Here is a 25,576-nt window from a genome sequence, read left to right as displayed (position 1 = left end):
TTTTCATTAAGCATGAAGAAGGAACCCTGACAGTAGACGCACTTCTATGCAGTGGGGCATCCCAGGCACCCTGCTGGGTTACCCTCAGTCTTCTCGCTCAAGCTCCCTGGCCCAGGCTGCTCATGGGCTGAGAGCAGCTGTGTGGACAGATGGCAGACTCAAGCCTCTGGGCAGCTGGGAGGACATTACCACTTTGTAGGTAGGCCGGGTGCTAGGCTCAGGGGCTGGGCTGGCTGGAAGCTGCAGGCTCCTCCGCTTTTCCTTCATGGAGCCGCTCTGATGCCGCCTCATCCTGTCGATCTGCTCCTCCACGCTCATCTTCACCTTGCCCTCTCCAGAGAACACAGCGCTCTTGGGGCGCTCTTGCTATAGTGAGGAAACAAGGCTCTGCCAGGTGCTCCCATCCCACCACATTTCCCTCCTCTCCGTGTGCTCAAAATATGTCTCCTGCCCGCAGCCTCCCCCAAGAGCACTGAACAAGGGTTCTAGAAAGGTATATCAAATTTATTTTGACCCTGATGCCTGCAAATATGATTTTATTTGGAAACATGGTATCATCTCGAACCAGAGCTGACTTGGATCCAATAGCAACTGTCCTTGTAAAAGATAGAAAAAGATGACAACATAGAACGGAAAGTGTGATGTGAAGACAGAGGAAGACGGAGGCAGACACTAGAATGATTCATCTACACACAAACAAGTGCCAAGTCTTGTCAGCTGGATCCACACCTAGGAGGGGCTGCAGCTCCTCCCTTAGCACCGTCAGCAGGCACTAACCTTGCCAGCACCTTCATTTTGGATTCCACACAATGAAGAACAGACTTTTATTGTTTTAAGCTACATAGTATATGATCTTTTATAGCCTTAGAAAACCTCTAAAGACTGGGATACTAGGAAATGGGTGCTAAGAAATACTTGGCATAATGAAAGAAACTTCTGAATCAAGAAATGGGTAGAGGCTCAGAGAATTTTGAAGTGAGTAATGGGGAAAAGGAATCCTAGATTCCACTGGTAGAAATGGGGACTTCCAAAATGATTCAGGGGGCTGGAGAGATGGCTCAGCATTTAAGAGCACTGTCAGCTCTTCCAGAGGTCCTGAGTTCAATTCCCAGCAACCACATGGTGGCTCATGACCATCTATAATGTGATCTGATGCCCTTTTTTGGCATGCATGAAGATAGTATACCCATATACATAAAACAAATAAATATTTTAAAAAGAAGAAGATAGAAGAAGAAGAAGAAGAAGAAGAACAACAACAACAACAACAACAACAACTCGGGTAAAGGAAAGAGGAGGTAAATGAAGAAGCTGGGAGCACAAACCTTTAATTCCAGTGCCCAAAATGCAGAGACAGGAGGATCTCTGTGAGTTCAAGGCTGGCCTAGTAGGCAAACCAAATTCCAGCAATCAAAGACTGGAATATAGGGAGGCATTGTCAAAAAATAAAAATAATAGAGGACAAATAGAAGAGAAGGTTTCCCTCATCTTAGAGAGAATTCATATCACCAACACAATACTGGCAGAGGAGCTAGAGAGGGCTCAGTGGGAGAGCTCAGTATGAAGATTTGAGACTGAATCTCCAGAACCCACACATGCATGCAACCCTGGATGCCTCTGTGGTGAGCTGGGAGGCAGAGAGGAGCAGCTCTAGGAGTTTGAGGGCTAGATTGCCTGGGTACGCAGAGCTAAACAAGAAATGCTGTCTCAAAGTAATATGGAAGTCAAGGGCTAACATCTGAATCCTCTGTCTTCCATGTGTACTGTAATATGTGTGCTTACACACACACAGCCCCCCACATATCACACACATATATCCTAACACACACACATACACACTTTCTCACACATACTAACATTGGCAGAAAAGTAGATGTTAAAGGTACTTCCAGTGAAGTTGCAAGAGGAAGCAAGGGGCATGTTTTTGGATAACAGACTCTTTGCCATAAAATGGCATAAACTTGGCTAAATGTGCTTGGTTGTGGGATGGAAAGCAGAATTGATAAGTAGTCAGCTTGGATATTTAGCTGGAAAGGTTTCCAAGTAGAATGTTGAAAAATGTGACCAAAAAGAAATCAGCAATTCACTGTTGTGGAAGAGCATTGTTTAAGAGGACACAGTTATCTTGCTGAAAAGATGGAGGTATGACTGATGAGCTAATCAAGCATTCCAGGAGCCAAAAATCGAGATGGGCCACCCAAGAAGGCTCCTTAGAGACCCCACATAAGACAGCATGAGTCCCCTCAAACCCAGCAGAGTCACATGTGTTTGTGAGAATGCTCTCAGAACAAACTCAGCCACATCTGAAGATGTGGGAGGAAAAGCTATCAGATTTCTGAGTGTGATATAGGCAAGAAATTAGTTAATAGAGCTTCTTAGATACAAATGTCAGCTACCTCCCTCAAGAAGAAGTCAGGCCCACCCTGAGAGAAAATCCCTGGCTACAGATCATGAGGTCAGAGAGACAGGTCTGGCAACAAGCACCGGCGGAGCCTTCACCCACCCACAGGCAGGTCAATGAGCCCCAGAGGACTATTTTCAGGCCATAAGCCCTGAGACTATAGCTAAAAGGTATAGCATTTGGCCAGCACACACAAGGCTCTGGGGTTGGATTCCCAGCACTAGGAGGACTATCTTGGAGCCAGGAAGATAGCTCAGCAGGTTAAAGTGCTAGTTGTGCAAGGCCAATGACCCAAGTTTGATCCCTGGAACCCACATAAAAAGCTGGATGGAATGACGCCGACCTGGAATCCCAGCACTGCTACCCTGAGAGGGGAGGCAGAGACGGGGCACCAGCTGCAAGTTCATGGGCCAGCTAGCCTGGAGCGTACAGTGCAGCAGCAGAGAGCCTGCCTAAGATGCCTCCTGACCTCCATGCATGTACGGTGGCTTATGCACACTGGCATCCACGCAGACATAAAGAAAAAGTAAGTCACTTTTAAAAAGAAAGATTACCTTAAGCCATTGTATTTTAGACATAGATTAACTTGTTTTCAAGTTCTATATGTAGGGAGGATTCTGCCCCATAATGAACACTATCTAGAGTCCCATGCACACCTGCTAGAGATGATTCAGAGTGTGAGAATATACTCACATGCGCATGCGTGTGTAGAGGCCAGAGGGGGATTCCAAGGGTCTTCCTCTACTTCTCCTCACCTTCCTTGTTAAGGCAGGGTCGCTCCCTGTACCTGGAGCTCACTTTCCTGGCTAGACTGGCTGATAGTGAGGCTTCTGAATATGCGTCTCCACACTCCTACAGGTGATGCTACAGGAAAACGCCTTCAGGCCTGGCTTTTACAAGTGTGTTAAAAATCTGAACTCAGGTCCTCATGCTTGGGCAGAAGCACTTTGCCTGCTGAGCTATCTGCCTTCGTTTGTTAAGACAGAATCTCATTCTGTAATCGAGGCTGGCCTTGAGCTCACTATGTAGCCTCAGCTTCTCGAGTCCTGGGGCCACGGGCATGAGCCACCTGGCCTGCCTGGAGATAACGGAGTTGATAGCAAGTCTGAGCCAATAATAGATGGGATTTTAGTATTAAGGTTAGTGATGTTGTAAGTTGAGATTTTGGTACTCCTGGAATAGAACGAGTACTTTTCAAGCAGAAGGGCATGAAATTTGGCACTGTAGTGGTTAAATAGTGATCCCCAAAGATAGGTCTAAACCCTAGGCCCTTTGTGTCTGAGATTATGCCCACTTTTTGGAAATAGGTTTCTACAGTTGTAATTAAGGTCATCGTGAATTTAGGAACCGAACATCCAAAGAGGCATGTCCTTAAAAGAAAAGGAGAGGACACACAGGGGAAGAGGTATGAAGGGAGAGTGATCTGAAGGGCTAAGCACTGCTGGGAACCACTGCTCACCAGGAGAGGGGCATGGCAGAGTCTCCCAGGTTTCCAAAGGAGCCAACATTGGCGGCACCTTAACTCTGCATTTCTGGTACCTGAGCAGGGAGTACAAAGTTGTGTTGCTGTAAGCCACTGTGTGCGGTAATGTGTTAATTCCCAGGAGCCCTAGGGAGCTAACACTGTCTACTTCCTTCTGGCCTCTGTTCTTCCTGTCACACCCTGCCAACAACGCTCATCTTCCTTGAACCTTGATTTGTCCATGAGGAACCCTTCCCTATGTGCACCTCCCTCCCTAGTTCTGGGTATTGAGTGGCCATGGCTACCGGGCACAAGCCTTCAGAGCCTGCAGGTGGGTACTTACCCTTGAGGAGAGGCCATTGGTGAGCCCATTGGTAGTCCTCCTCACCACAGATGATGGGGTCATCTCTTCCTCAGCAGGAGATTTTGTCCGGGGGGGCACAATGCCAACTGTAGGGAGAGAGAGTAGCTAGTGGGCCTTTTGGGAAGCACCTGGAGCACACTCCTCCAACAAAAGAGGGACTCCTCCAGCTAAAGAGGGAGCACTTTAGCCTTACTGAGGCAGGTATGGGCTGAAACACACCTTTGTTGAGAGCTGCCTGCTTCTCTGCTTCCACCTCTTGTCTGGTGGGCACAAGGCTGATGTCTCTGGGGGTATCCAGGGGTGATGTCTGGTCAAAGTCTTTCTTGCTTGGCTCAAAGCCTGTTTTGGACTGGGAAGAGGGGATGGGAAGATGGTATTAGGGTGAATGCTAGAGATTTGGCCTCCTTGATGCCTTCTTTCAAATCCTTTAAGATACGGAGGGCAGGGAAATTACATGGGTGCTAGCTGGTGAACAAGGATGGCTCTCAGCCGTGTGTCACAGGCTGAGTCCTCTTGGGAATGAGAGCCAAGGAGAGCTTTATCTGGGGCTAATGAGGAGGCCCCTGCCCAATCCAGGTCACTTGGAAGGCCTGGAGAAGCACAGATGGATTGTGGGCTCTGATCATGGGAGAGAGCGTCACCAAACCCTAGGCTCTGAGGGCCCTGCTGGAATCCATGCAGACTAGTCAAAAGACATCAGGTTAGCCTTGATACCAGGGTTCTGGGGAACTGAAACAGGCACTTGCTTTTTGGTTTACAGAGCCATGAGGCCTCAGACCAGCCTATGAGCAATCACTTCCGATTGTAGTCGAAGATTTTAAGCCTCACAGAAAATTCAGAAAATAAGAAATAAAGCTGGAATCTGAAACCTCAGCTATCGCTCAGCCAGAAGCCTGGGCAGTAGGTAAGTCTTGCTCACTTCTTGGTGTAACAACCACAGGCTATGCCAACTATTCTCTGCCTGTCGCACTGGCAAGGCCTCAACTGCCCAAATCCCGTATAGGCGACCCTGGAAAGAACACACATCTCCCAAGAACATACAACCAAGCCTAATCTAATTCTCTGTCTCTCTGTCTGACTAAGGACCTAGGTGAGAAGCCAGAACAGATGAGGACCCGTGTCCTTATATGCTAGAGGCTCATGAGACCTGTCAAGAATAAGGCAGAGACAGAACCAGAGCACAATGGGACTGGGGTCTGAGGTAGGCAAAGGGACAGGAGGGACCGGAATGGCACTGGGGAAGGTGCCACTCTATTTCCTTTGGTTTAATCATGTTGGTAGGGATCTCTGCCCACAACTATCCGATGCTCATGAGCCAGTGTTGGGTAGGATTGTAATCCATTTTTTCCCATTGTCCACAGAAAGCAAAAGGGAAGATGGCCTGTAAGAATGTTACTCTAGGGCCCGGAGGAAATAGAGCTTTGTGGAAATGAGTAGAACAACTCCAGTGCTCCACCCTGCCCCTTGCCTGGGTCTTTGTCCCATACTGCACCGTTCCACCCTCCAAAACCCAAGGATGCTGGGTACCTGACCCCTGGCGGTCTCGCCACTGCGATGCCAGGAAGGGGAGTTGGGGTATGGCCAGAAGCGGCTCTCATTGGGGAGTGGAGGGACGGTGGGAGGAGATTCCAGGGGTACGTAGGCTTTGGGGAGGGGCGGCCGAGGTGGGCCAGGTTCCTGAGGCAGAGAGAAGCCAGAGCATTAGGAGGAAGAAGAGCAGCCACTGTGAGAGCAGAAGAGAGAGTTAGCAGGAGCCAGATAATCTCATCCTATGGAGCATGCCCCTGGCCTGGGCACTGCACCCAACCCTGGCCTGGAGAACTCCCGATCCACCAGCAGCCCTTTGCCTGGCCTGTAGGCCCTCCTCAGTGGATCCCTTCCTGCCTATCTCTCCACATTATTTCAAAGCTCCCTCAGTACTGCCTGACTAGTAAACAGCTCCCTACACTGACCCTGAACCCCCTCACCTCCGGACACTTCTGGTTTAAATTCCCATCAAGTACAGGGGATGTTTGCTAACCATCTTGAGGCTCGGGAAGACTTCCTTGTGAAGCAGCTAAAGAGGACAGGTGGAGATGGGAGTGGGTACAGGGGAAACCTGAAGGGAAGGTAAAAAAACTAGTATGGTTCGTAGATAGCGTGAAGCAAACCCTAGGACGGGGCCCCTGGGGAGAGATGGCAGACTGTGTCCTTTCAGGGGATCAGGATCTGGCCTTCTCACCCCTATCAACCTTGTACTGTTTTCATAGCTTACCTCACTAGACCCTGGCTTGGTTGGAGAGCCCTGAGAGCCAGACACCATTGAAAAGGGGCTCAGGGGACTGGTAAGGCTGGCAGAGCTGAGAGGGCTGGCAGGGCTGTTGGAGCTGTAGGTGGCCGAGGTGCTGAGTCCTCCTGGAGAAACAGAAGAGAGGGGTAGAAGAAGGAATGCTGTGCTGCATACATGGGTAGAAGGAGTGGAGGAGGTAGGGGAGGCACCCGCAAGGATCAGGGTCACAGGCTGGCGGTACTCTAGAAGTACTGTAGGCAGTGAAGATAGCAGAGTGCTGGACTGCGGCCTCTGAGTGTCAGAGAAAGCCAGCCTGAAGACCTGGGCTCAAGGACACTTCTAAGGTTGCCCATGGGTCCGTTAGTGCGAGTTGGCAGCGGTGCGGCAGAGGGTGGCAGGAGTCCAGGGATGCTGGAGGTGCCTACCTCTATGTTTGGCTGTGTCAGTGCCCCGAGAAGGATTGTTCTTCCTCAGCCCCTCCATCACATCCTGGATCCTCCAGATCTCCTTCTGAATTTGCCGATTGAGCACCTCATTCTGAAATAGCCACAGAGCGACTTAAGGATGGGCCAGCCCACCCTGAGCCTGGACTCGCCCCACCTCCTGATGCATCAGAAGCCTTCAGAACCTGTGATCCTACCTGCACCCCGCCTCCAGCATAGTTATCTTTCTTATGGGAAGTCTGCTTCTTTAATATAAAATTGAAAAGCCAAGTCCCAGAAGCAAGAGTGAGGAGCCCCAGCTGGGCCTCCATAGGATAGGAGACGTGCCCTGTTTTCCATGGCCAAGACTTTCCAAGTGCTTTTCGTCTTCATTTCTCCCCCACATTCCAACAGCCTAGACATGAGCTACATGCTACTCTAGCTAGCTCACATTCTGAAATTTAACATCTGCCACTCATTCTGTGTGCCTTAGTACCAGGCAGGGATCGGTCAGGGAAAAGACAAGGGAGAACAGAAAATAAAATAGAAGTCTCCAAGATCCATCTTCCTCCTCCAAGCTGCCTGCTCCTTACCCGTCTCTGGAAGGGAGGCCTTGTTGCTTCTAAAACTGTATAGATGGCTCCTGTACTGCCAGCTTCAGAGGTATTTATATCCACATATCTGTTTTTAAATTCTTTCAGCCATAGAATATCCTGCTTCTAACCTAAGTCTCTTTGCCTCATTAGCTCCATCCCCTGTGCATTGAGAAGAATATTCTCATACCGTCTTCAGCCTAAAAGCATAGTCTTGAGTGGCCTGAGTGTTTCTCTTTTCTTTCTTCTCTCTCTCTCTCTTGCTTTCTCTCTCTCCCAGCTTCTCTCTGTGTGTCTCAGGACCAGATCCTTGTCTTACATTGAAATGGCTACCTCAAGAAGGGCAGCCATTTTGTCCTCCTTTGCCACACAGGACAAGAGACAACCCAGAGTGTGCCTTGCACCCACCACCGGCTTGGGGTCCCCTTTCACCTGGATATCCAAGTTCAGCTGTTCCCAGAGGTCATCATGCAGGGCAGAGACCTCGGACTCAAGGTTCTCATATACTGCTGTGCTGTCGGTCAGTGCCTGCGGGGGAAGAGGGTTACCCAGTGTGACGGTTCATCTGGTCAACTTGACTGGATTTAGAATCACCATGGAAACACACCTCTGGGTGTGTCAGTGAAGGTGTTTCCAGGAAGGATTAACTGAGGAGGGAAGAAGTGGTGGCACCACCACACAGGCTTGGGTCCAGATACAAGTGACCAGGTGCCTCGCTCTCCTGCCCACCATACTTTCCCCCGATGGGGGGCTATGTTCCCTCAAACTGTGAGCCCAAAGAAACCCTTCCTCCTCAGTGTTTCTTTTACCAAGTCTTTTGTCACAGCATGAGAAAAGCAAGTAATATACAGAGGATGCTGCCTTCAACCAGTCTTCCCTCCTATGCTGCAAAGGGGTCTGGGACCTGGATGCCTTGGGTCTGAAGTCTGGCAGGAAGTCAACAACAAGGCTGAGGCATTCTGATGAGGGCTGCCACTAGCCCTCTTTACTAGAGGGGCCAGAGCATATCCCATGGCATGCTGAAGAAAAAGCTACCTTCTGGGTCAAAGGATAGTACCCTTCTGTTCCACTCAAGACAGAGAATAAGAAGTGAGGTTAAAGGGACAGAGCCTGGAAGACAGTGTTTGATCTTTCCCATAGAGATCCTCCTCCTCTTCCAGGCTGTGCTTCCCTGGACCACTGTTATTGGAACAAGCTGTGTTGAAGGACCTGCTGGCAACAGCAAGCCAGCCAGTGCCTACTCTACAAGGCAGAGGGCAAAGTGGGCAGCAGAAGGGTTAGACAAGTCAGGGAGTTCAGTAGCCCTCAGATACACACTGCCCCACAGGAATCCTGGCACAGACGCAGCTGTGGGAGCTGAGCTCGCTCTCTGGGTAGAGACATTGCTGTTTGTATGCCCCCTGCAGTAGGGGTGCCCTTGTCCCTGCTCCCCACCTACCGTGGTCGCCTGGGACAGCTCCACGCGGATGTTGATGAGTTGGTTCTGCAGGGACTCCTTTTTGTGGAGAAGCTTCTCCGGATAGGCAGGCTGGCTCCCAAACATCTCCAGCTCCTGGTGGGTCCCCATCAAGGCACTTTCCAGGCTCTCCTACAGAAAGATGGGGGTGGCGTGAGCTGTCCCAGTGACCTTCTCTAGGGTTTTTAACAGATGTCTGAGCCGCCCGGCAGGGAAGTCAGGCAGCCTAGCAGAGGTTACCCTCATACTGGCTACTGTCCCTGGGAGACAAGGAGTCTTGGGAAGACAAGGCAGCGTCACACGCTATCCCCACACCAGCCCCACCTCCAGAGCACCCCTGACTCTGACCTTCTCTGCTCGTAACTGCTGCACCAGCCGGTCTTGCTCCCTCACCACCTTGTTCTGCTCACACAGCTTGCCCAGCAGCTTCTGGGGGCCCAGAGGGGAGAAAGGAGACGATGAAGGATGTGGTTTGATGGGAACTCAGGAATTGGGTGTGGCCTCTGGATATCACCACTTTCCTCAGCCAAGGAACCTGGGCCTTCACCATCACCTTGGAGGCTCGGGGAAAAGCATGATGGATCTTTCCATCTTAGGAAATGAGATGCGATAATTCTCTGAGTGGAGGTGGGGGAGTCAAGAGCATTCCTATCCTACTGTGGGGGTACAGTGCCAGAGGACTGAGAAGACTATGTGGCCTCACCTCCTCTGCTGGGGCGGGGGGCAGGCAGGGTATGGAAACAAGCAGTCGTAAAAGAAGCAATGAGGTATGAACTAGCCCCTCAGCCCCACAGGACACCCAGTCTCTCTTAGCCTGGGATTCTGAGTTCTCTTTCTCTAAGGCAGCAGTTCTGCGTGTTGCAATCCTCACAGTGGTCGCATATCTGACACCCTGCATGTCAGATATTCACATTATGATTCAGGACAGTTGCAAGATTATAGTTGTGAAGTAGCAACACAGTAATTTTATGGTTGGGGTCACCACAACGTAAGGAGCTGTGTTAAAGGGCCACATCATTGGGAAGGTGAGATGCTGCTCTAAGTCTCAGGATGACTGATGGGAGCTTCTCTCAGCTTTGGTCCTTGCCTGGATAGAAGCTCCCTCCCAGGCTTCAGGCGAGGCAGCAGGCAGAGGCCACTCTCTCTTCTGGAGAGTTTTCTATGTCCTTATCTCTAACTCATGTGTTGCACTCCCCACCCCCCAGCATGCTTCTACTGAGCCCAATCTTGTTCTTTGGGCCTTTTATTTCAAAACCTTTCTCATTGTCTACCTATTTTGTTCTTGGCCCACTCATTGGCCCTACTCAGTGAATGAACCTGAGGTTGCCATCTGATGCTACTTGGGGTCTCCCACTGCTTGAAGATCCCACTACGGCAGGTAGGGCCCACAGCTTGGTACAGAAGCCCAAAAAGAGAAGGGGAAGGAAGAGGGAATAGGTGGAACTCGGTGTTTGTAGTCCTGAGACGACATGAGTCAAACGCATGAAACGCCACCAACAAAGAGAGGGGAATGGAGAAAAAGCCCCATTGGGGAAGGTGCGGATGAAGAGGACAGCATGGTCAGACGCTGTGGTCAGAGGGAGCAGGGAGAGCTGCCCTTACATCCGTGTCTTGCTCATTTAGCTTGAAGGTGTGGAGGCCATCCCGGAACACCTCTGGGTATGCAGGGACCTGCAGGAACACGAGGCCGGTTACTGCGGCAGGGGAAGGTGAGGCTGCGTGAGTGGTAAAGCTGACGTCACAATCCTGCTTCATTTCTGCCAGGGACCACTTCCCATCACACCTGACACTTCTATGCCAGGGACTCAAGCTAATTCTGTGTCCTCTGGCTGGGAAGCCTGTGATGGTACAGTCTAGACTTCATCCTGACTGTCTGTGGCTGGTTCAGGAGAGGTTAGAACTTTGTTGGCCACATGACCTGTGGCTCCTGCCCCCTGCTGGAGGCCTGCTGGAAGGTAGAGTGCTCCATGGTAATGATCACGAAAACACCAGACTCCTGGGCAGTTTGTGGAGACAGTACATGAGAGGATGGCAGGAGAGAGAACCGGAAACCCGAAGGACCGCCGTCCCCGTAAACTGAACACACCAATCCCAGAGCCCACACTAATCCAGTGCTGGCAAGATCCCAAAAGCATCTCAGGGCCAGTCAATGCTGCCTTGTCTTGACAACACAGCAGTCATCATGACGTTTTTACAAACCCTTGACACCCTCCCCTCATGCCCCAGCCCCTGTAACATCTGTCAAGAACACAGCAAATATGAACTAGGCATTCTGGGCATTCAAAAGCAGGTTTGTAATCCGCAGCACGCATGAGCTGCTGCTGCTCGCTGTTCTGATGGTTCAGGAAATGCACTTTGGGTTTATCTACGAACATAAAGAATGGAGGTGGCATGGTGGAGTCAGGGAGAAAAACAGGCAGAATCTGTTCCAGGGGAGATGAGGCCTGGCAGATGAATGGATTGGGTGAAGCAGGCCTCATCCCACATAGGGCGACCCAACCATGCACAAGCAGCTGAGATGGCATTGACACGGACCATGCTGGCAGGCACAGGCCTTACTTGCATGAAGAGCTGGGCCCTGGGGGAGGAGTTCTCCACCATGCGGTTCACCATACTGATGAGAGTCTCGCTCTCACTCATCTGCAGCAGAGGAAGGAACGGACGGCTCGCTCAGCCTGGGTATGGCTGTCTCCCCATACCCCCCCCCCTGTGATGCTCTGTGGGGAACAGGGAGGGACAGCTGCTCTCGGGGCCTTCCAGCACCCCGTGCTTGGGCCTTGCCATTTTTCACCCTGTGAACTGTTTCAGGACTAGTACTGATGGATGCTGTCCTCAAGTAAATGCCATAGTAGGGCTCTGGGAGGCCTCTGGACCCTCACTGACAGCATGGGAGAGATACCACAAGGCCCAGGAACTCTATCCCAAGTGTGCCTTGCCACACAGGCCAAGCTGCCACCTCCTTCCCATTTCTCACACAGCTTCGGATGAAGACCACACAGTGGTGAGAGGCCAGTCTCCTCACACTGATGCTAAACTGAACTAAAACAGCAGACCTGAGACCTACTCTCTACATGGCACACCCCTCCCCACCTCCTGAAAGATTACTAAATGGTTTCCAGAGCTGGGCTGGCAGCATCCATGAGGGTCGTGGATGGTACTGGGAAGCAAACAAGGAGGCCAAGACAAGTGAGCCATGTTAAAGGGACACCAGGTGTCAGAACACTGCTCTCTATCATGTCCTCTTTTAATTTCAAGGATTGTTGGGAAAGCAGAAATGGAAACAGAGAGGAAGGGAGGGAAGGCCAACCGGACCAACGAGATATGCCCTCATGTGTCTACTGGTTCCATCGGGAGAGAATAAAAAAAATGAAACTGTCAGGGAATGTCCTTGGCTGTGTCCCTTTAACTATGTGTTCCACAGCAGATGGCAGGAGAAGACAGAAGGGAGGTGTGCAGGGAAAGCTTTGGGGCCAGGAAGTAACAGAGTGAAGGACAGAGTCACATTAGGAGTGATCTTCTCGGGCCAGAATTTTATCACCGTCTCCCCAGTCTCTTCTTCCTCTTACCCTCCTGAGAGACAGAGAAACAAAACATGGTTCTGTTTCTGCCATGCTGTGGCAGAGCAATGCACCCAGTGCCCTCATTCACAGGGTCTACAGCATTCTAATTTAATTTTTTTTAACTTTATGTGTATGTTATGCCTGCGTGTATGTCTGTGTACCGTGTGCCCATGGAGGCTAGAAGAGGGCATTGGATCCTACGGAGATGGAGTTACAGGTGGCTGTGAGCAGCCGCATGGGTGCTGGGAACCAACCTGGGTCCTCAGGAAGAGCAGCCAGTGTGCGGAGCCAACTCTCCAAGCTCCAGATCTGCAGTATTTTAAAGACTTTCTAGCATCTGATTTTTCTACTCTCGAAAGCCCAATTAGGGTTTTTCCCAAGTGTATAATGTAATGGCTTTGAGAGTGCTTATAGTATGAGGGTGAGCATAAAAGTTACAAAACCAATAGGACAGGAGATAGAGAGATGGCTCAGAGGTTAAGAACACTGGCTGCTCTTCCAGAGGTCATGAGTTCAATTCCCAGCAACCACATGGTGGCTCACACCATCTAGAATTAAGTCTGATGCCCTCTTCTGGTGTGCAGGTGTACATGCAAAACACAACATTGTATACACACACACACACACACACACAAAAAAAAAAAAGAACACTGGTTGCTCTTCCAAAGGTCCCGAGTTTGAGTCCCAGCAATCACATGGTCGCTTACAACCATCTGGTGCCTTCTTCTGGTGTGCAGGCATACATGTAGGTAGAATGTTATATAAATAATAAATAAATCTTTTTTTTTTTAAAGTCAAAAACAAAACAAAACAAAAACAAGAGGACTGCCTCCCTATTTTGTATAAAGATCTGGCTGATCCAGTCCCTTTCTACTTAAAGAGACTGTGTAAGCACACGTCAGCGTGCATGTTTGTGAGTATATAGTGGACAGCAGGAGACCAGGGTCTTCCTGGGCACTCACTAACCTCATTTCTTTCCCATAAGAGGTTTGTTGTAACAGTGCCCCACAGAGAGCTCCCATGTGCTTTCCAATCTGATCCTCTCACTACTCCGCAAAAGAGCAGCCTCTTCTATGACTGAAAACAAAGAACCAGGGAGACTGACAACCCCCCCCCCTCCTGCCCAGTGCTGCCCAGCATGGCACCACCTGCCTGTGTCTGGCCCTCATCACACAGGATTACCTATAAGAATATTATCCTACAGGCAGGAGGGTAATCCAGAGGTGAGTTCTGAAGACCCTAGCAGACTGGAAGGGCAAGAGCCACTCTGTGTTAAATGATTGGACAGACAGCCATTGTGGACTGGGCAGAGCCAACCATAAGGCTAACAAGAAGAACAGCCTGTTTGAGAGGCTGATGGTGGTGCTCTGAGTCTCCCCCCTCCCCCACTTCAAGGCACTACAGGTCTTGCTTCCCTCTGGGAGGACCCAGCACCTCCCAGCCATGTTTGGGAGAGGGCATCTGGGATTCATTTCTGCATGGCCTAAAATGCTTACAGCATGAAAATAATGCCCTGCTTTTGGAACAAGAATGCAAGGTCCTTGACTGACTAGAGTCGGGTAATCAGAGCTTCCCCGTGCCTAAAGCCTTTTACAAAGATGATCTCACCATAGCAGGGAAGACATGGGAGATGACAGGTCATGTGACTGTTACTGGGAGAACAGAGTCACAGCAGTGAATATGGCCATTTCAAGGTCAGGTTTCTGCCTACAGATTTAGAAGTATAAGTTTGTCCTAATGAGGTTTGATCCCAGCCTTGTCTCTCAACTACAAACTGGGTTAAAACCTAAACTCTGCTTTTCACTGGTTGTGTCCTTGGCATGTTTTTCTTTCAAACCTCTCTGTGCTTTATTTTCTTGTCTATGAAATATGATAATTCATGGTTTCCATCTTGTAGAATTATTACAAAAATTAAAAGGACTGTGATCTATTCTATTTAGTCTAACTCATAGAGGAAACACCAGTTATTATTATTATTATTATTATTATTATTATTATTATTATTAATTGTTGTCATTGTGGCTTTTGTTATTACTGCTATTATTGAGACAGGGTCTCACCATGTAACTTTACCTGGTCTGAAACTCATTATGTAGGTCAGGGATGGCTTTAAACTTACAGAGGTCCAACTGTCTCAGCCTCCTGAATATTGGGATTAAAAGCATGCACCATTGTCTTAGTTATTATTGATATTATCACCACGGTCATCTCTACCACCCCAGCCTGTCTTCACAGGACAATGATATGGACTTCTAGACTCCCTGTGGCTTGTAGCACATATCTAATAATAAGTGTATGGGTTCACCTGCAACCCATCTAGACCAAGTATTTTCAGCCAGTCCTGTTTGAAGTTAAAGGGCAAAGGAGCAAGGTGAAAAAGCCTGGAGTAGGAACCAGGCAGCCAGGCAGCTTATGTCTCACTGGGATAGCCACTGCCTGGCCTGCTTGCTCATCAGCCCAACTGAGCTGACATTACTGCCTCTGTCAACCACACCACACTCTCAGAGCCATGAGCTGTGTGTGCAAAAGAGCTTCGTTGATTAACAAATATGTGGACTTAATAACATTACCTAAACCATTCTAGGGCAAATCTATAGGACCTCAGTTTGTAATTACAGAGCTTATCAATGACTAGTAGAATGGGATATGATTCCCTAGCTTCGGCCTTAACTAAACCCCTGGCACTTAAGCCCAATCCTTGTCTCTACTCTCTTCAGCAAAATAATGTCAATTCCCACCTACCCCTGGGGGTAGTTCCACGTGGGCTGAGCGCTGGAAAATGAAGACAGTGTAGTAAATTGTTCACATGCTGTTTACACGCTTCTTCCCTGAGGACAACCCCAGATGCCCAGAAGGGATTCAGAGGCAAAGGGGATGAGGGAGCAAAGCAAAACATGAGCCACTTTGTTGGGTCCTGATGACCTAACAAAAGTTGGCAAATGGCTGAAGGATGTTAGGGACCGGGAGGAGGGAGACAAGACATGAGGGCATGGGATGGTGAGGGGCACCAGCTCTGCCTACCTGCTGGTCCAAATACTCTAGGTTTCTTTGCAACTGAAGGTCTAAAAGTTCATCCTACCCGGAGCCCGAGGGCAAAGGGCCAACCAGCAACACAAACAAACAGGAACACACAAAAGAAAACGATAAAAAAAAAAAAAAAGAAGCAGAGTAGTTAAGAGTTAGCTAGGCATGGACAGGGTAAAGTCTCTGTCTTGTCCTTCTAGTGGTTCTTGGGTAGAAGGGGACAACACTACAGGCAGGTGGAGTAGGCATGAGGGATACACTCTCTCCCAGCCCTATGACCTCTGTTCCACCCCGAACATTTGATGAGAGGCTTTTCCATTTTTTCTGGGAAAATGGGCTATTTCTGGGAAGGCACATTTGCTGTGGATCAAGGTTATGGGGCCTGACGGGTTGACTGAGAATCAGTGTGGAGAGTGGTTACCCTCACATATGCCCAATCTCCTCCAACCTGGCCTCTCTTGCAGGGTACAGGACAGGTTCTTTAGTCCACAACCCATTTCTCAGGGGAACACATTCCAGAAAGTGGAAAGAGCAGAAAGGGAGAGACACAGTGTGGTATACCCTTTCTTCCTCAGTCAGAACCCCATCCCTTTCCTCATGGGTGACATTTCAAACAAGGGTAAGCCTGAGGCAATACGCCAGAGGGCAAAGTCCACATGCTCCACCCTGTGAGTTCTAGCCTGATTTCATTCAGCTCATGCCCCTAGCTAGCTCTGGCCCCTCCTCTTGCGAGCTGTGAGAAGAGCTGCGTTGAGGGCCAAAGGAGCAGGAGAGCACATGCTTTCTGCTCTGTGCCACAAAGAGGGGGCAACTGGCCCCAAACCCTGTCCTGGGGGCTTGAGGCCTGGTGGAAGGGAGGAGGTATTCAGAGACTTTTAAAAACACATGGGCCAGGCACTGGCCCACAGCATCCCTGGCACCTGCCCCAGTTCAGCTCCACCTTGGGTGGATGCAAGAGGAGGTCCTGGGGTGGTATGGAAGGGAGGAGAGGACGTACCATCTTATCGTGGACCGTGGGGGATGGTGGGTAGTTGTAGGGGAACAGTCCTGCAGGGACTGGCCGCCTGTCTCCCAGGTAATCATACTGGAAGAGAAAGGGGATTGCAGAGGTGAGAGGATATGGCTGGGATGTGGACTCCCCACCAACTAAAGTTCAAGGTTAAGGGCATCTGTATCCTGAGTTCAAATCAAAATGCATAGCATCCCCATTCACAACCTATCTGAGTCCTCAAGATTGGAAGACAGACCTTCTCTGTCCTCTTAAGACACAGCACAATTTTTCACACAACCTGGGAATGAGTACAGAGGGCATGGTTCCTATTTACAAGTCAGAACAACCCCCAAGGCAGCTCTCTTATGGACGGTTCCACAGGCCAGGCTCCCAGGGCAGATTCCTGGCCTGGCAGGCCACATCCCAGACAGCCCAGCACTCCCAGCTCTTCTCAGCGGATGATCTCAGGGCCGTAAGAGGGTGGGCAGAATGGTGGCTCACCTTTGGGGAACTGATGGATCGCCTCATCACATAGGCAGCAGGGTCTGCATAGATGTCCTCGCTGCGAGGTGGCAGCCGGTCAAAACGGGCACTAGGCGAGCGCACGGGGGAGTAGATGCGGGCACGACTGTAGGAGCCCTGGCTGGGTGAGCGGGGCACAGAGTGGGAACGGGGCTGCAAGGACAGGCGGCGCAGGGAGCCAGAGGCAGCGTCCAGCTCATCATAATAGACTGGCTGTCGGGAGGGGCTAGGGATCCAAACAGTGCCATCCTGCCGCCCGTAGCTGGTGGCCTCCTTCCATTCACGAAGCTGGTAAGTGGGTCCACCCCCATTACGGAAGGAGTGCCGTTTGTCCTCCAGGGCCCAGGGCGGACTAATCCTGTCGTAGGCTGGCATGGAGCAGATGCTGTCTGGCCGTACCCCTGGAGGGTAGTACTGGTAATCATCAGGGTACTGGGAGGAGTAAGGGCTGTAATACTCAGGGACCCGGCGGGACACAGGGTAGAACCTTGAAGGACTAAGGGAGAGAGAGGCCGTTATAAGCAAAGTAGACAGCACGGACATTCCTACCCACCTGTGCACCCAGTCCACCTCCCAGTCCTCCAGAGTAGGTGCTTGCAACGGTGACTGGAGCCCAAGGCATCCAGGGGCGGCCACTGCCCAGGCAGGATCTAGGCTTATTCCAGCAGTGAGGCTAAACCCCAACCTTAAAGACTGCACCATTCAGAGTTCAGTCTGCGTCTCTTAAATGAAATGCCCTGGAAGACAGCTCTAGGCCTTATTTGCCATCTCCATCTGAGTGTGAGCCAGGTCCTTCAGGACAGGTGGGAGGAAAAAGTACTCAGGTGTGCCACACAAGTGAAAGATGAAAATGTGGCTTTTTAGCCATATGATATCAGAGCCACTAGGCCCCTGAAACTTATAAATGCCCAACGACCCCATCACCAACAGTGAGGTGTTAACTGTCTAGCAAGGTGAGCTTTTCCAGGCTCCAGGATCCCTCTTGCAGCTGTACTCACAATCCCTGGACCTCCCTACATGCCAAACTCATTTTCACTGACAAACACTATCAGACTCAGTAAGTACTGCCAAATATTTGAAAGCTAGTCGTCAGATAAATCTGTGTATTTATCCGTGGAGCAAACTGGCATCAAGGAACAATGATAGAACAAATGAGGGGCCTTGTTTCCTTGAAATGGCATAAGTTGTCTGGCTCCCAGTGAATAGAGGCACTGGGTTCAGATGTCATAGGTCTACAGCATGATGGGGGTTTAACCAGAACAACTTTGAGGGCTGCCCCCTACAGCTGCCTGACTCCTGCCTACCAAACACCCTGGGCAAGGCACTGCATCTTCTCTCTCTCTGCCTCTTTCCCTTCTCTCCTTCCCTTCCTTCCCCCCCCCCAAGACAGGGTCTCATGTAGGCTAGGCTCTCCTCCAACTTACTATGTACTAGAGGGTAACCTCATAACTTTTGCTCTTCCCACCTCTGCCTCCCAAGTGCTGAGATTTCAGAAATGTATTGCCATGCCCAGGGCTGTCCTTTCTTTTAAAGGTGGCAGACAGAGAAACAATCAGAGGCAAGGATTTGGACAAGCTGAGAATCAGGAACTGTGTTGGCTTCCCAGCACAGGCAGCTTGCAGAAGGTTCCTAATAAAGCAATGCCTCACAAATGCTTCCCCCTTCCCATACCCTAGCTGTGACATGCCGACCCCAGGCCACCTCACCTCCGAAGGTCCTCAGGTGGGGGTGCTCCTCGGCGCAGGTTCACCCACTGCTGAAGCTGGTTCATAGAGCTTTTGCGCTGGGCAATTTTGTCAGGGTCAGTACGTGGTGGAAAGCTCCGCCGGTGTCCTCCGGTGTCCCCATCATGAGGTGGGAAAGCTGTGCTCCCTGGTCGGCTTGGAGAGCTATACTGCCAGCCATTGGGTTGCGTGGGCTGCTCCCCACCTCCTGGGACCCTCGGTCCATCAGGGTAAGGGCTTCCAGGCTCTGAGGCTGTTTCAGGTCCAGATGTGAGGCCATTGGCTTTCACTAAAGGCTCCTTCTTGACTTCAGACCTTTCAGGCCTTCGCTCCGCCTTCTCACAGCCTCTGCCATCCCCCTCCCCTCGAGTCTTGGCCTCCGGCTCTGGCTTGGTGAGACTGTTGTGAGGTGGCTGCTGATGATGTTTGCTGGGTGGGATATTCTCTGAGTCTGGCTTCTCGAGGCTGCAGGATGCCAAGGTAGAGGCTGTCAGTGGCACTGGCCCAGCAGTGTGGGGTAGGGCAGGGGTGAGAGGGTTGGGAGGAGTGGAGAAAAAGAGGCAGAAAGGTAGTGATGAAACTGGGGCAGGATGACACCTAATCCTGCTTCCTGAATCCCAGGTTTTACTGTATTGCTGGGTAATGATTAAAGTCAAATAATGCCCCTGGCAAACACTACACCTGCTCTACCCTCCAGGCCTATTTACCAAACCACTCTTCTGCTACTGATATGGAGCCTAGCCCTTGGCTGTGCCAATGGCTACCTTCCCTTCTTTTGGGCCTTCTCTGTTATCTATCTCTAATCCAGCCCTCCAGACCCGGCTGGGACTGTTCCCCAGTTTTACAGCAGTAGCTGTACTCAGCAACAGAGAGCTCTACCCTGAGTCTTGGGGACCCCTCACTGGCCTGAGATACAGCATGGTGGGCAGCACGTACACAAGGGGCTGTCTCCAGTAGGTAAACACGAAGTTCCCCACCCCAAAGCACAGCTCTTCCAGGTCTGGCTTCGTTAGAATGTGGGCTCCATAAGGGCAGGAACACGGTAGGTTTCCCTCCCTTGTGCTCCCAGGACCTGGTGTAGGATCTATGTCCTCGTTATTTTTGTTTGTTTATTGTTTGCTAACTTGACACAGCTAGAGATATTTGGGAAGAGGGACTATACACTGAGAATATTCCTCTATAACACTGGTCTGTGGGCAAGTCTACTTGGCATTTTCTTGATTGGTGATTGACATGGCTGGGCCCAGCCCACCATGCGCAGTACCACCCTAGGTAGGTGGTCCTGGAGGCATAAAAAATCAGGCTGAGCAAACCACAGGGATCAAGGCAGTAAGTAGCGTTCCCCCATGGCCCATGCTTCAGTTCCTGCCGCAGGCTCCTGCCCTGACTCCTGCCCTCACTTCCCTGGGTGATAAAGCACAGCCTGCGGGGAAACAAACCTGTTCTCTCTCAAGTTGCTTTTTGGTCAGTGTTTACCACAGAGTAGAAACGCTGACTAGGGCAGCCTGTTTTCTTCCTGGCAAGTCTGTGAAATGGATGCATAAAGGTCTGGGGTGCACGGAGAAGGGCCCTTGAGACGCCTCCTCCCTGGAGCTCCCTGGCAGTCAAGCTTCCTGGATGAAGTACTAAGACATTTACAGGTGGCCAGACATGGAGGTCCACACTGTAAAGCCCTTTCACCTAACTCTAGGCTCCACACAGGGAAAGGAGCGGTAACACTAAGGCACTAAGCAGTGTGCTCAATGCTGTCAGACTTCACATGCAATCCAGGTCCCACTGCTAGGTTTGAGAAGAGAAAAACCAGGGTTCTGAGAGGTTAAGTTGCTTACCCTGAGGTCACACTGTGGCCAAGTAGACAACCTGTGATTCAAACCTGACTCCATTTCCCTCCAAAATACTTAATGAAAACAGCCTGGAACAGTGAGTAAATGACTCTCGCCTTTGGTTCTTGGCCAAGCTTCAATGGAACTCTCTGCAGACTCCCTCGGCTCAGGAAAAAAGAGGAGGAACTGGTTGATGAGGGGAGGTGAAATTCAGGCTCTGCAACCGGTTGGCCAGACCTGCTGCCTGGATGAGGGAAGTGGTCCTCATTCCCTCCAGAGGTTCAGATCCACAGTGGGCCCAGCCATGGCACAAAGCTGAGTGCTTTACAATGTGTTTCTCTTTCTTTTCCTCACTTTGAGGCCAGGTACCGTGGTACTCACCCGTGCCGAACAGGCTGAGGTACTGACTTCTGGGCTGGAGGGATCTGGACCCGTGCAGCCTCACCCATGGCCTGGATCCAGGCCTCCTGCTCCTCCGGGCTTTCGGCACTGAAGAAGTAGGTGCGGACTCCAGCGTGCTCGGCCTGTGGGGAGAGGCAGTGCGTGGAACTGGCCCCGGCCTCATCTACCCAGTAAACAGTCACCTGTAGGGAAAGGACACCAACACACCCATAGGAGGGATAGTCAGTGGGGTCTTCACAGCCCTCTGCCTCTCCCCAGGAGTTGCTAAAGAGCTAGGAAAGATGATGGGCTGCAGCTGCTTCCCAGGTGCCTGCCTGGGAGGTCTCTGAACACTACCTAAAAGCCAGGTAACCAGGAAAATGAGCACACCTCCCCCACTTGAAGTGGTTGTAAGCAGAAGGGACAATTACCACAACCCTCCCTCCCTCTCCTTCATTTCCACCTCAGTGACAAGAAAATTACCCAGTGCTGGAGGAGGTCCCTTAAACAAGCGCATCAAACACCCAGCTTCACCACTGAGACGCCGGCCCTATCCCTTCCTGGAGAGGAAACACCTGATCCCCTATCCATGGCATGCAGGGCACACACTAGCAAACAGACGCAACGCTACCTAGTTGATGGCTGTGAGCAGGCACAGCGGGCTGGAACCCAGAAGAGAGCTCCTGTCCAGAGGAGGGGGGTCCTCATGCGGCCAGAAAGGGAGGCAGAGACAGGTCAACCGACACCAGAGAAAGAGACAGACCAGACAGTGAGGAGCACGAGGAGGGCGAGATGGGCTGTTCCCTCTCAGCGTCACCACTCAGAAGGACAGCGCTCAGCAGTGCCCAGCTCAGCCCAACAAGGTTTGGGGCATAGAGAGCATGTACAATGGGAATTCCCACTGTGGCAGGCAGCAAGTCAGGGAGCTCTGCGTTACTCCCAGCTTGCCCCCAACAAACAAGTTGTTATCTTGCTCCAGTTTAAATGATACACCCACTGAAGGGTTGTAAGGGAGAGGAAATCTGCCTGGTAAAATTCAAGGGGGAAAAAAGGGCCACAGGACTAGCTAGATTCCTTCTGGAACCTTAGCATACTCCCTGGTGATACCCTCAACTCCTAAAAAAGGTAGTTATAATTTACATCACCTACCAGGGGCTCCAGATGTGACTAGGAGTCTCATTCCAGCCTTGGCCCCCCTGGGTGCTAACCCATAGGTTGATGGGAGTGGAAGGAGAAAGGACAGGACCCTCTGGCTAAATTTAGGGCTTTCCTGAACAGCCAAGTCATGCCCACATACAGACCAACCTCTGGGAGACTCCCTTCATTGTGCCCCACTTCTGTTTCCACCTTCACCTTCCCTCAGCCTGGGATTCTTTGGGACCCAACCCCAGGCTTCCTCCCTTGGGCTGGTCCCAGGTCTTCAGCAGAAGGCCCAGTGGGAGGCAGGGCCAGCACTGATGGACAGGAAGGGAGCTGTAAAGAGGGCAAGAGGCTTCTGGGACTTGCAACTGAATAGCAGGGCTCAAGGCCCATGAAAGCCCTCCGGGACAAGAACACAGGGTTAGTATGGTGGCGTGGGAGCCACAGGCAGGACTGGCGGTGCATTGTGGGACAGGCAGGAATCAGCAAACGAGTCTGTTCATTCTGTGAAGAACCTGTGTAAAGCAGCTCACTGGCTGGGGCACCAGTCACAAGGAAGATAGAAATTGCACTCGAGCTTAGTCACACTGGGGACAAAACATGCCACAAAGAACAAGGAGAAAACAGACCCAGGACCAAGTGCTTGTGACAGGAGAAGGCAGAGGGCCTGGGAAAAGACAGGGCTATTGTTGGGGTGTAGGGAGGGGCACTAGCTTCTAATATGAAAGGAGCTGGAGAACAGAGAGAAGGGTGAGAAGAAGCTAAGGCATTCAGCTGTAGCCAGGCAGGGACAGTTCCTGGCTCCTCATTATTTGCCATCCAAGCCGTGTGCTTGGTGGCCACAACAGCACAAGCCTGATGTCTGTCTGTCTCAGCTCCCCTCCCTTCCCTGGGGATGGGACACTGAATAGCACCAGTCAGAACCCTTTGCAGGCCACTGAGCACAGCTATCACGTGGGCACCATAAAGAGGGAGTGTGCGACTCAGGGAAGAGGAGGGTGTGAGGGGCTGGGAGGCATGGGGGTGCTCTCTAGGCCCCTCAGTGGGTGTTGATCAGTTACCCTAGAGCATTTATCTGATGCCTGCAGCTGGCACGGCTCCAGTGTGGAGTGTGTGGCTCTGACAGGTCTGGTATGAAGGGCGAGACAGGCTGTGGATAGTGTGTGGGTGAGACTGTGTCTGTGTAGCGGGACTGTTTGTTGGTTAAACAGCTTGTTCCTATTTTCCCAGCTAGAACCCAGCGCCCCGGAGTCAGGGTTTTATTAATTGTTCATTCTATTCACACCTCTGGCACATGAAACCCTGGGAGGATGGAAACTAATTATGTGCCAAACATGTCCCTCCTTGTTCCCTGGCAGGCACTGTGTACACTGTCCACCTTTTTACCAGAATCTGTGGGGCAGAAAGAGCCTGGGAAGCTCAGGCACCAACCTGGTGTAGTTTCTGACACATTTTTTTAATGCCACAGTGTTGGGTGTTAAGGGTCTTGGACAACAATTCTCAACTGGGGGGGGGGGAGAGGACTTATACTAAGACATGCAGAGTCGACATCATTATTTCATATTTTGAAAAGGAGCCTAGGGTATTTTGCATCACAAAACACAAAGGGCACGGGATTCTTACAGTTTTTAATGGGTCATGAATTTTTAAAGGTGGAAAACTACTGGCCTCAGATGAGCCAGCTGCAGGCACAGCTTTGCTGAGTAGGTCCCCCAGGGGTTCTGAGGGACTGACACTGAGCAGAAGATGAGTCCCATTTCCCTGTGCACTTGTTCTTTCAAATTATTGTCTGCATGGCCAGGGGAACATCTCATGGCAGGAGACTTGCCCAGCATCCACAAGGCCCCGGGTTCCATCCCAGCACAACAGGCCCGGGGGTAATGTTATCTCTGTAAGGTTTGTAACTCAAGATTAAAACAAAACTCGGTTCCTGGTATTCTCTAAAGATTGAAATTTGAGTAAGTTTGACCTGGGGAAGGGTGCCTCTGTCCCCCTGGGCTCAAAGTAGAAAGAAAACCTATTCAGAAAAGACCTCAGACCCCCACCCAGCATAGTTCTGCTCTGTAGAGGGGCGGGGCAGGCTGCTGGATAAAAGGGGCAAAAGGCTCAGGACACAGTCTTCTGTGGTGAAAATGTAGCATCAGAAAGACACAGCGCCATCGGCCCACCTGTGCCATGTCCTACCAGGCCCCTGAGAGAGGAAGAGTGAAGCCCAGCACAGCCTAAGGCTCCCACCCCCGTTCTATAGGTGCAGACTCTCTCCTCTCCCCCCCTGGAAGGGGAAGCCCAGCTGACCTTAAATGTGTGCTTCCGGCTGATGTTGTCTGAGGGCTGCACAGCCGCCACCCGGAAGCTCAGCAGGGGGACGCTGCCCAGGATGCTCTCCTCCTTGTCATCTGCCGGAGAAACAGAGGTGCAAAGGTGTGTGCTCGATTGCGTGTGCACGTTTCTGAGTGTGTGCACATGTACATTTGTGCATGCCCGTGTGTGTACGTGTGCTTGCACATGCCCACACATGTGAGTGAGTGGTGCTAATGCAGAAGGAAAGGCAAGGAGTCCTTAACCTTATGCTAAGGATAACTATCAATGAATAGTCCATGTCCCCTGTGTCAGGCCTGTTCAATACCTTACTAGATCCAACACTTCTAAATGTGCCATGAAGAAGCTCTGCTATTCCCCACCCCCCAACTGAGAGATTAGTGATTTGTCCAGGTTCCTTAACCATAAAAAGAGGAATCAGTCCTAAAATGCAGGAAACCTAACTCCAGCGCCAGCATGCTTTACCCTTATCCTGTCTGTCCTGAATTGATAAGCAGGACAATTGGAGTAGCAATACATAGAGTAGGGAGGCAGGATGGAGGTACTGGCTCCTTTGGGTAATGTTCTGCTTATGTGTATTTGATTGGGGTCCTGCATGGCCTAGGATTTACTATGTTGCTCAGAATGGCCTTGTGCTAATGACTCCCCTGCCTCCAAATCCCCAGTGATTGCAGCTGTGAACCACCTCACCTGGCTTGACGAAGACTCTACGGTCTTCCCAGACTCCAGTGGCCGGCTCGGCCCTTCCCTGCTGTGGCAGCCATTAAGGCCCCTGACCTCCACAGGAATGCATGATGCTGCAAGAATCTAGTGGCACATCCCGGGCTAGTAACACAATCCATCTTGAATCCCAAAGGATTACCCAGCCAGGTTACAGCTGTCAACAGGGGACCAGAAAGGGTGGGGATATTCCTTGGGACACATTCAAGACATCTCTGAGCCCATGGCAAGTCCTCCAATCTTCCCCAGTATTTCTTCTTGTTTTCTAGGCAGTAGGAAAACACCATCAAGGTGTTTTTCCATATAGAAGAAATCACTCTAAGTTGTAGTCTCCCCAACATATGGTCACACTCATAGTCTGTTTCTTGGCTTCTCTGTCCAGTCCTTCTCATAGTGCCATGAAAA

The 25,576-nt window shown here is 50.9% G+C and overlaps 1 protein-coding gene across 20 annotated transcripts in view; it reads right to left on the bottom strand.

Moving 5' to 3' along the window:
* The window catches only part of Plekha6 (pleckstrin homology domain containing A6), a 136,922-nt gene that overhangs the window by 10,496 nt on the left and 100,850 nt on the right, over positions 1-25,576 (bottom strand). For 10 of the 20 annotated variants that reach the window (XR_009584549.1, XM_060364305.1, XM_021633746.2 and 7 more), the window contains 17 exons: positions 24,428-24,528; positions 20,993-21,195; positions 18,771-19,253; positions 17,044-17,560; positions 16,549-16,635; positions 15,549-15,602; positions 11,527-11,607; positions 10,570-10,638; positions 9,316-9,396; positions 8,950-9,099; positions 7,944-8,039; positions 6,922-7,033; positions 6,482-6,621; positions 5,755-5,904; positions 4,447-4,576; positions 4,207-4,313; positions 190-366 (listed from right to left, as the gene is read on the bottom strand). Coding sequence is in view for 19 of the 20 variants with exons in the window: in XM_060364305.1 (XP_060220288.1) it covers positions 190-366; positions 4,207-4,313; positions 4,447-4,576; positions 5,755-5,904; positions 6,482-6,621; positions 6,922-7,033; positions 7,944-8,039; positions 8,950-9,099; positions 9,316-9,396; positions 10,570-10,638; positions 11,527-11,607; positions 15,549-15,602; positions 16,549-16,635; positions 17,044-17,560; positions 18,771-19,253; positions 20,993-21,195; positions 24,428-24,528 (2,738 nt within the window). In the remaining variant the exon portion in view is untranslated. The remainder of the gene's footprint in view (positions 1-189; positions 367-4,206; positions 4,314-4,446; positions 4,577-5,754; positions 5,905-6,481; positions 6,622-6,921; positions 7,034-7,943; positions 8,040-8,949; positions 9,100-9,315; positions 9,397-10,569; positions 10,639-11,526; positions 11,608-15,548; positions 15,603-16,548; positions 16,636-17,043; positions 17,561-18,770; positions 19,254-20,992; positions 21,196-24,427; positions 24,529-25,576) is intronic. The other 10 variants (XM_060364304.1, XM_060364308.1, XM_060364307.1 and 7 more) reach the window with 10 other exon arrangements.

This window comes from Meriones unguiculatus, chromosome 11 (genome assembly GCF_030254825.1).
Source record: "Meriones unguiculatus strain TT.TT164.6M chromosome 11, Bangor_MerUng_6.1, whole genome shotgun sequence".
Lineage (NCBI taxonomy): Eukaryota > Metazoa > Chordata > Mammalia > Rodentia > Muridae > Meriones > Meriones unguiculatus.
The sequence above is the reverse complement of the archived record's forward strand: the minus strand, read 5'-3'. Positions and strand labels throughout refer to the sequence as shown.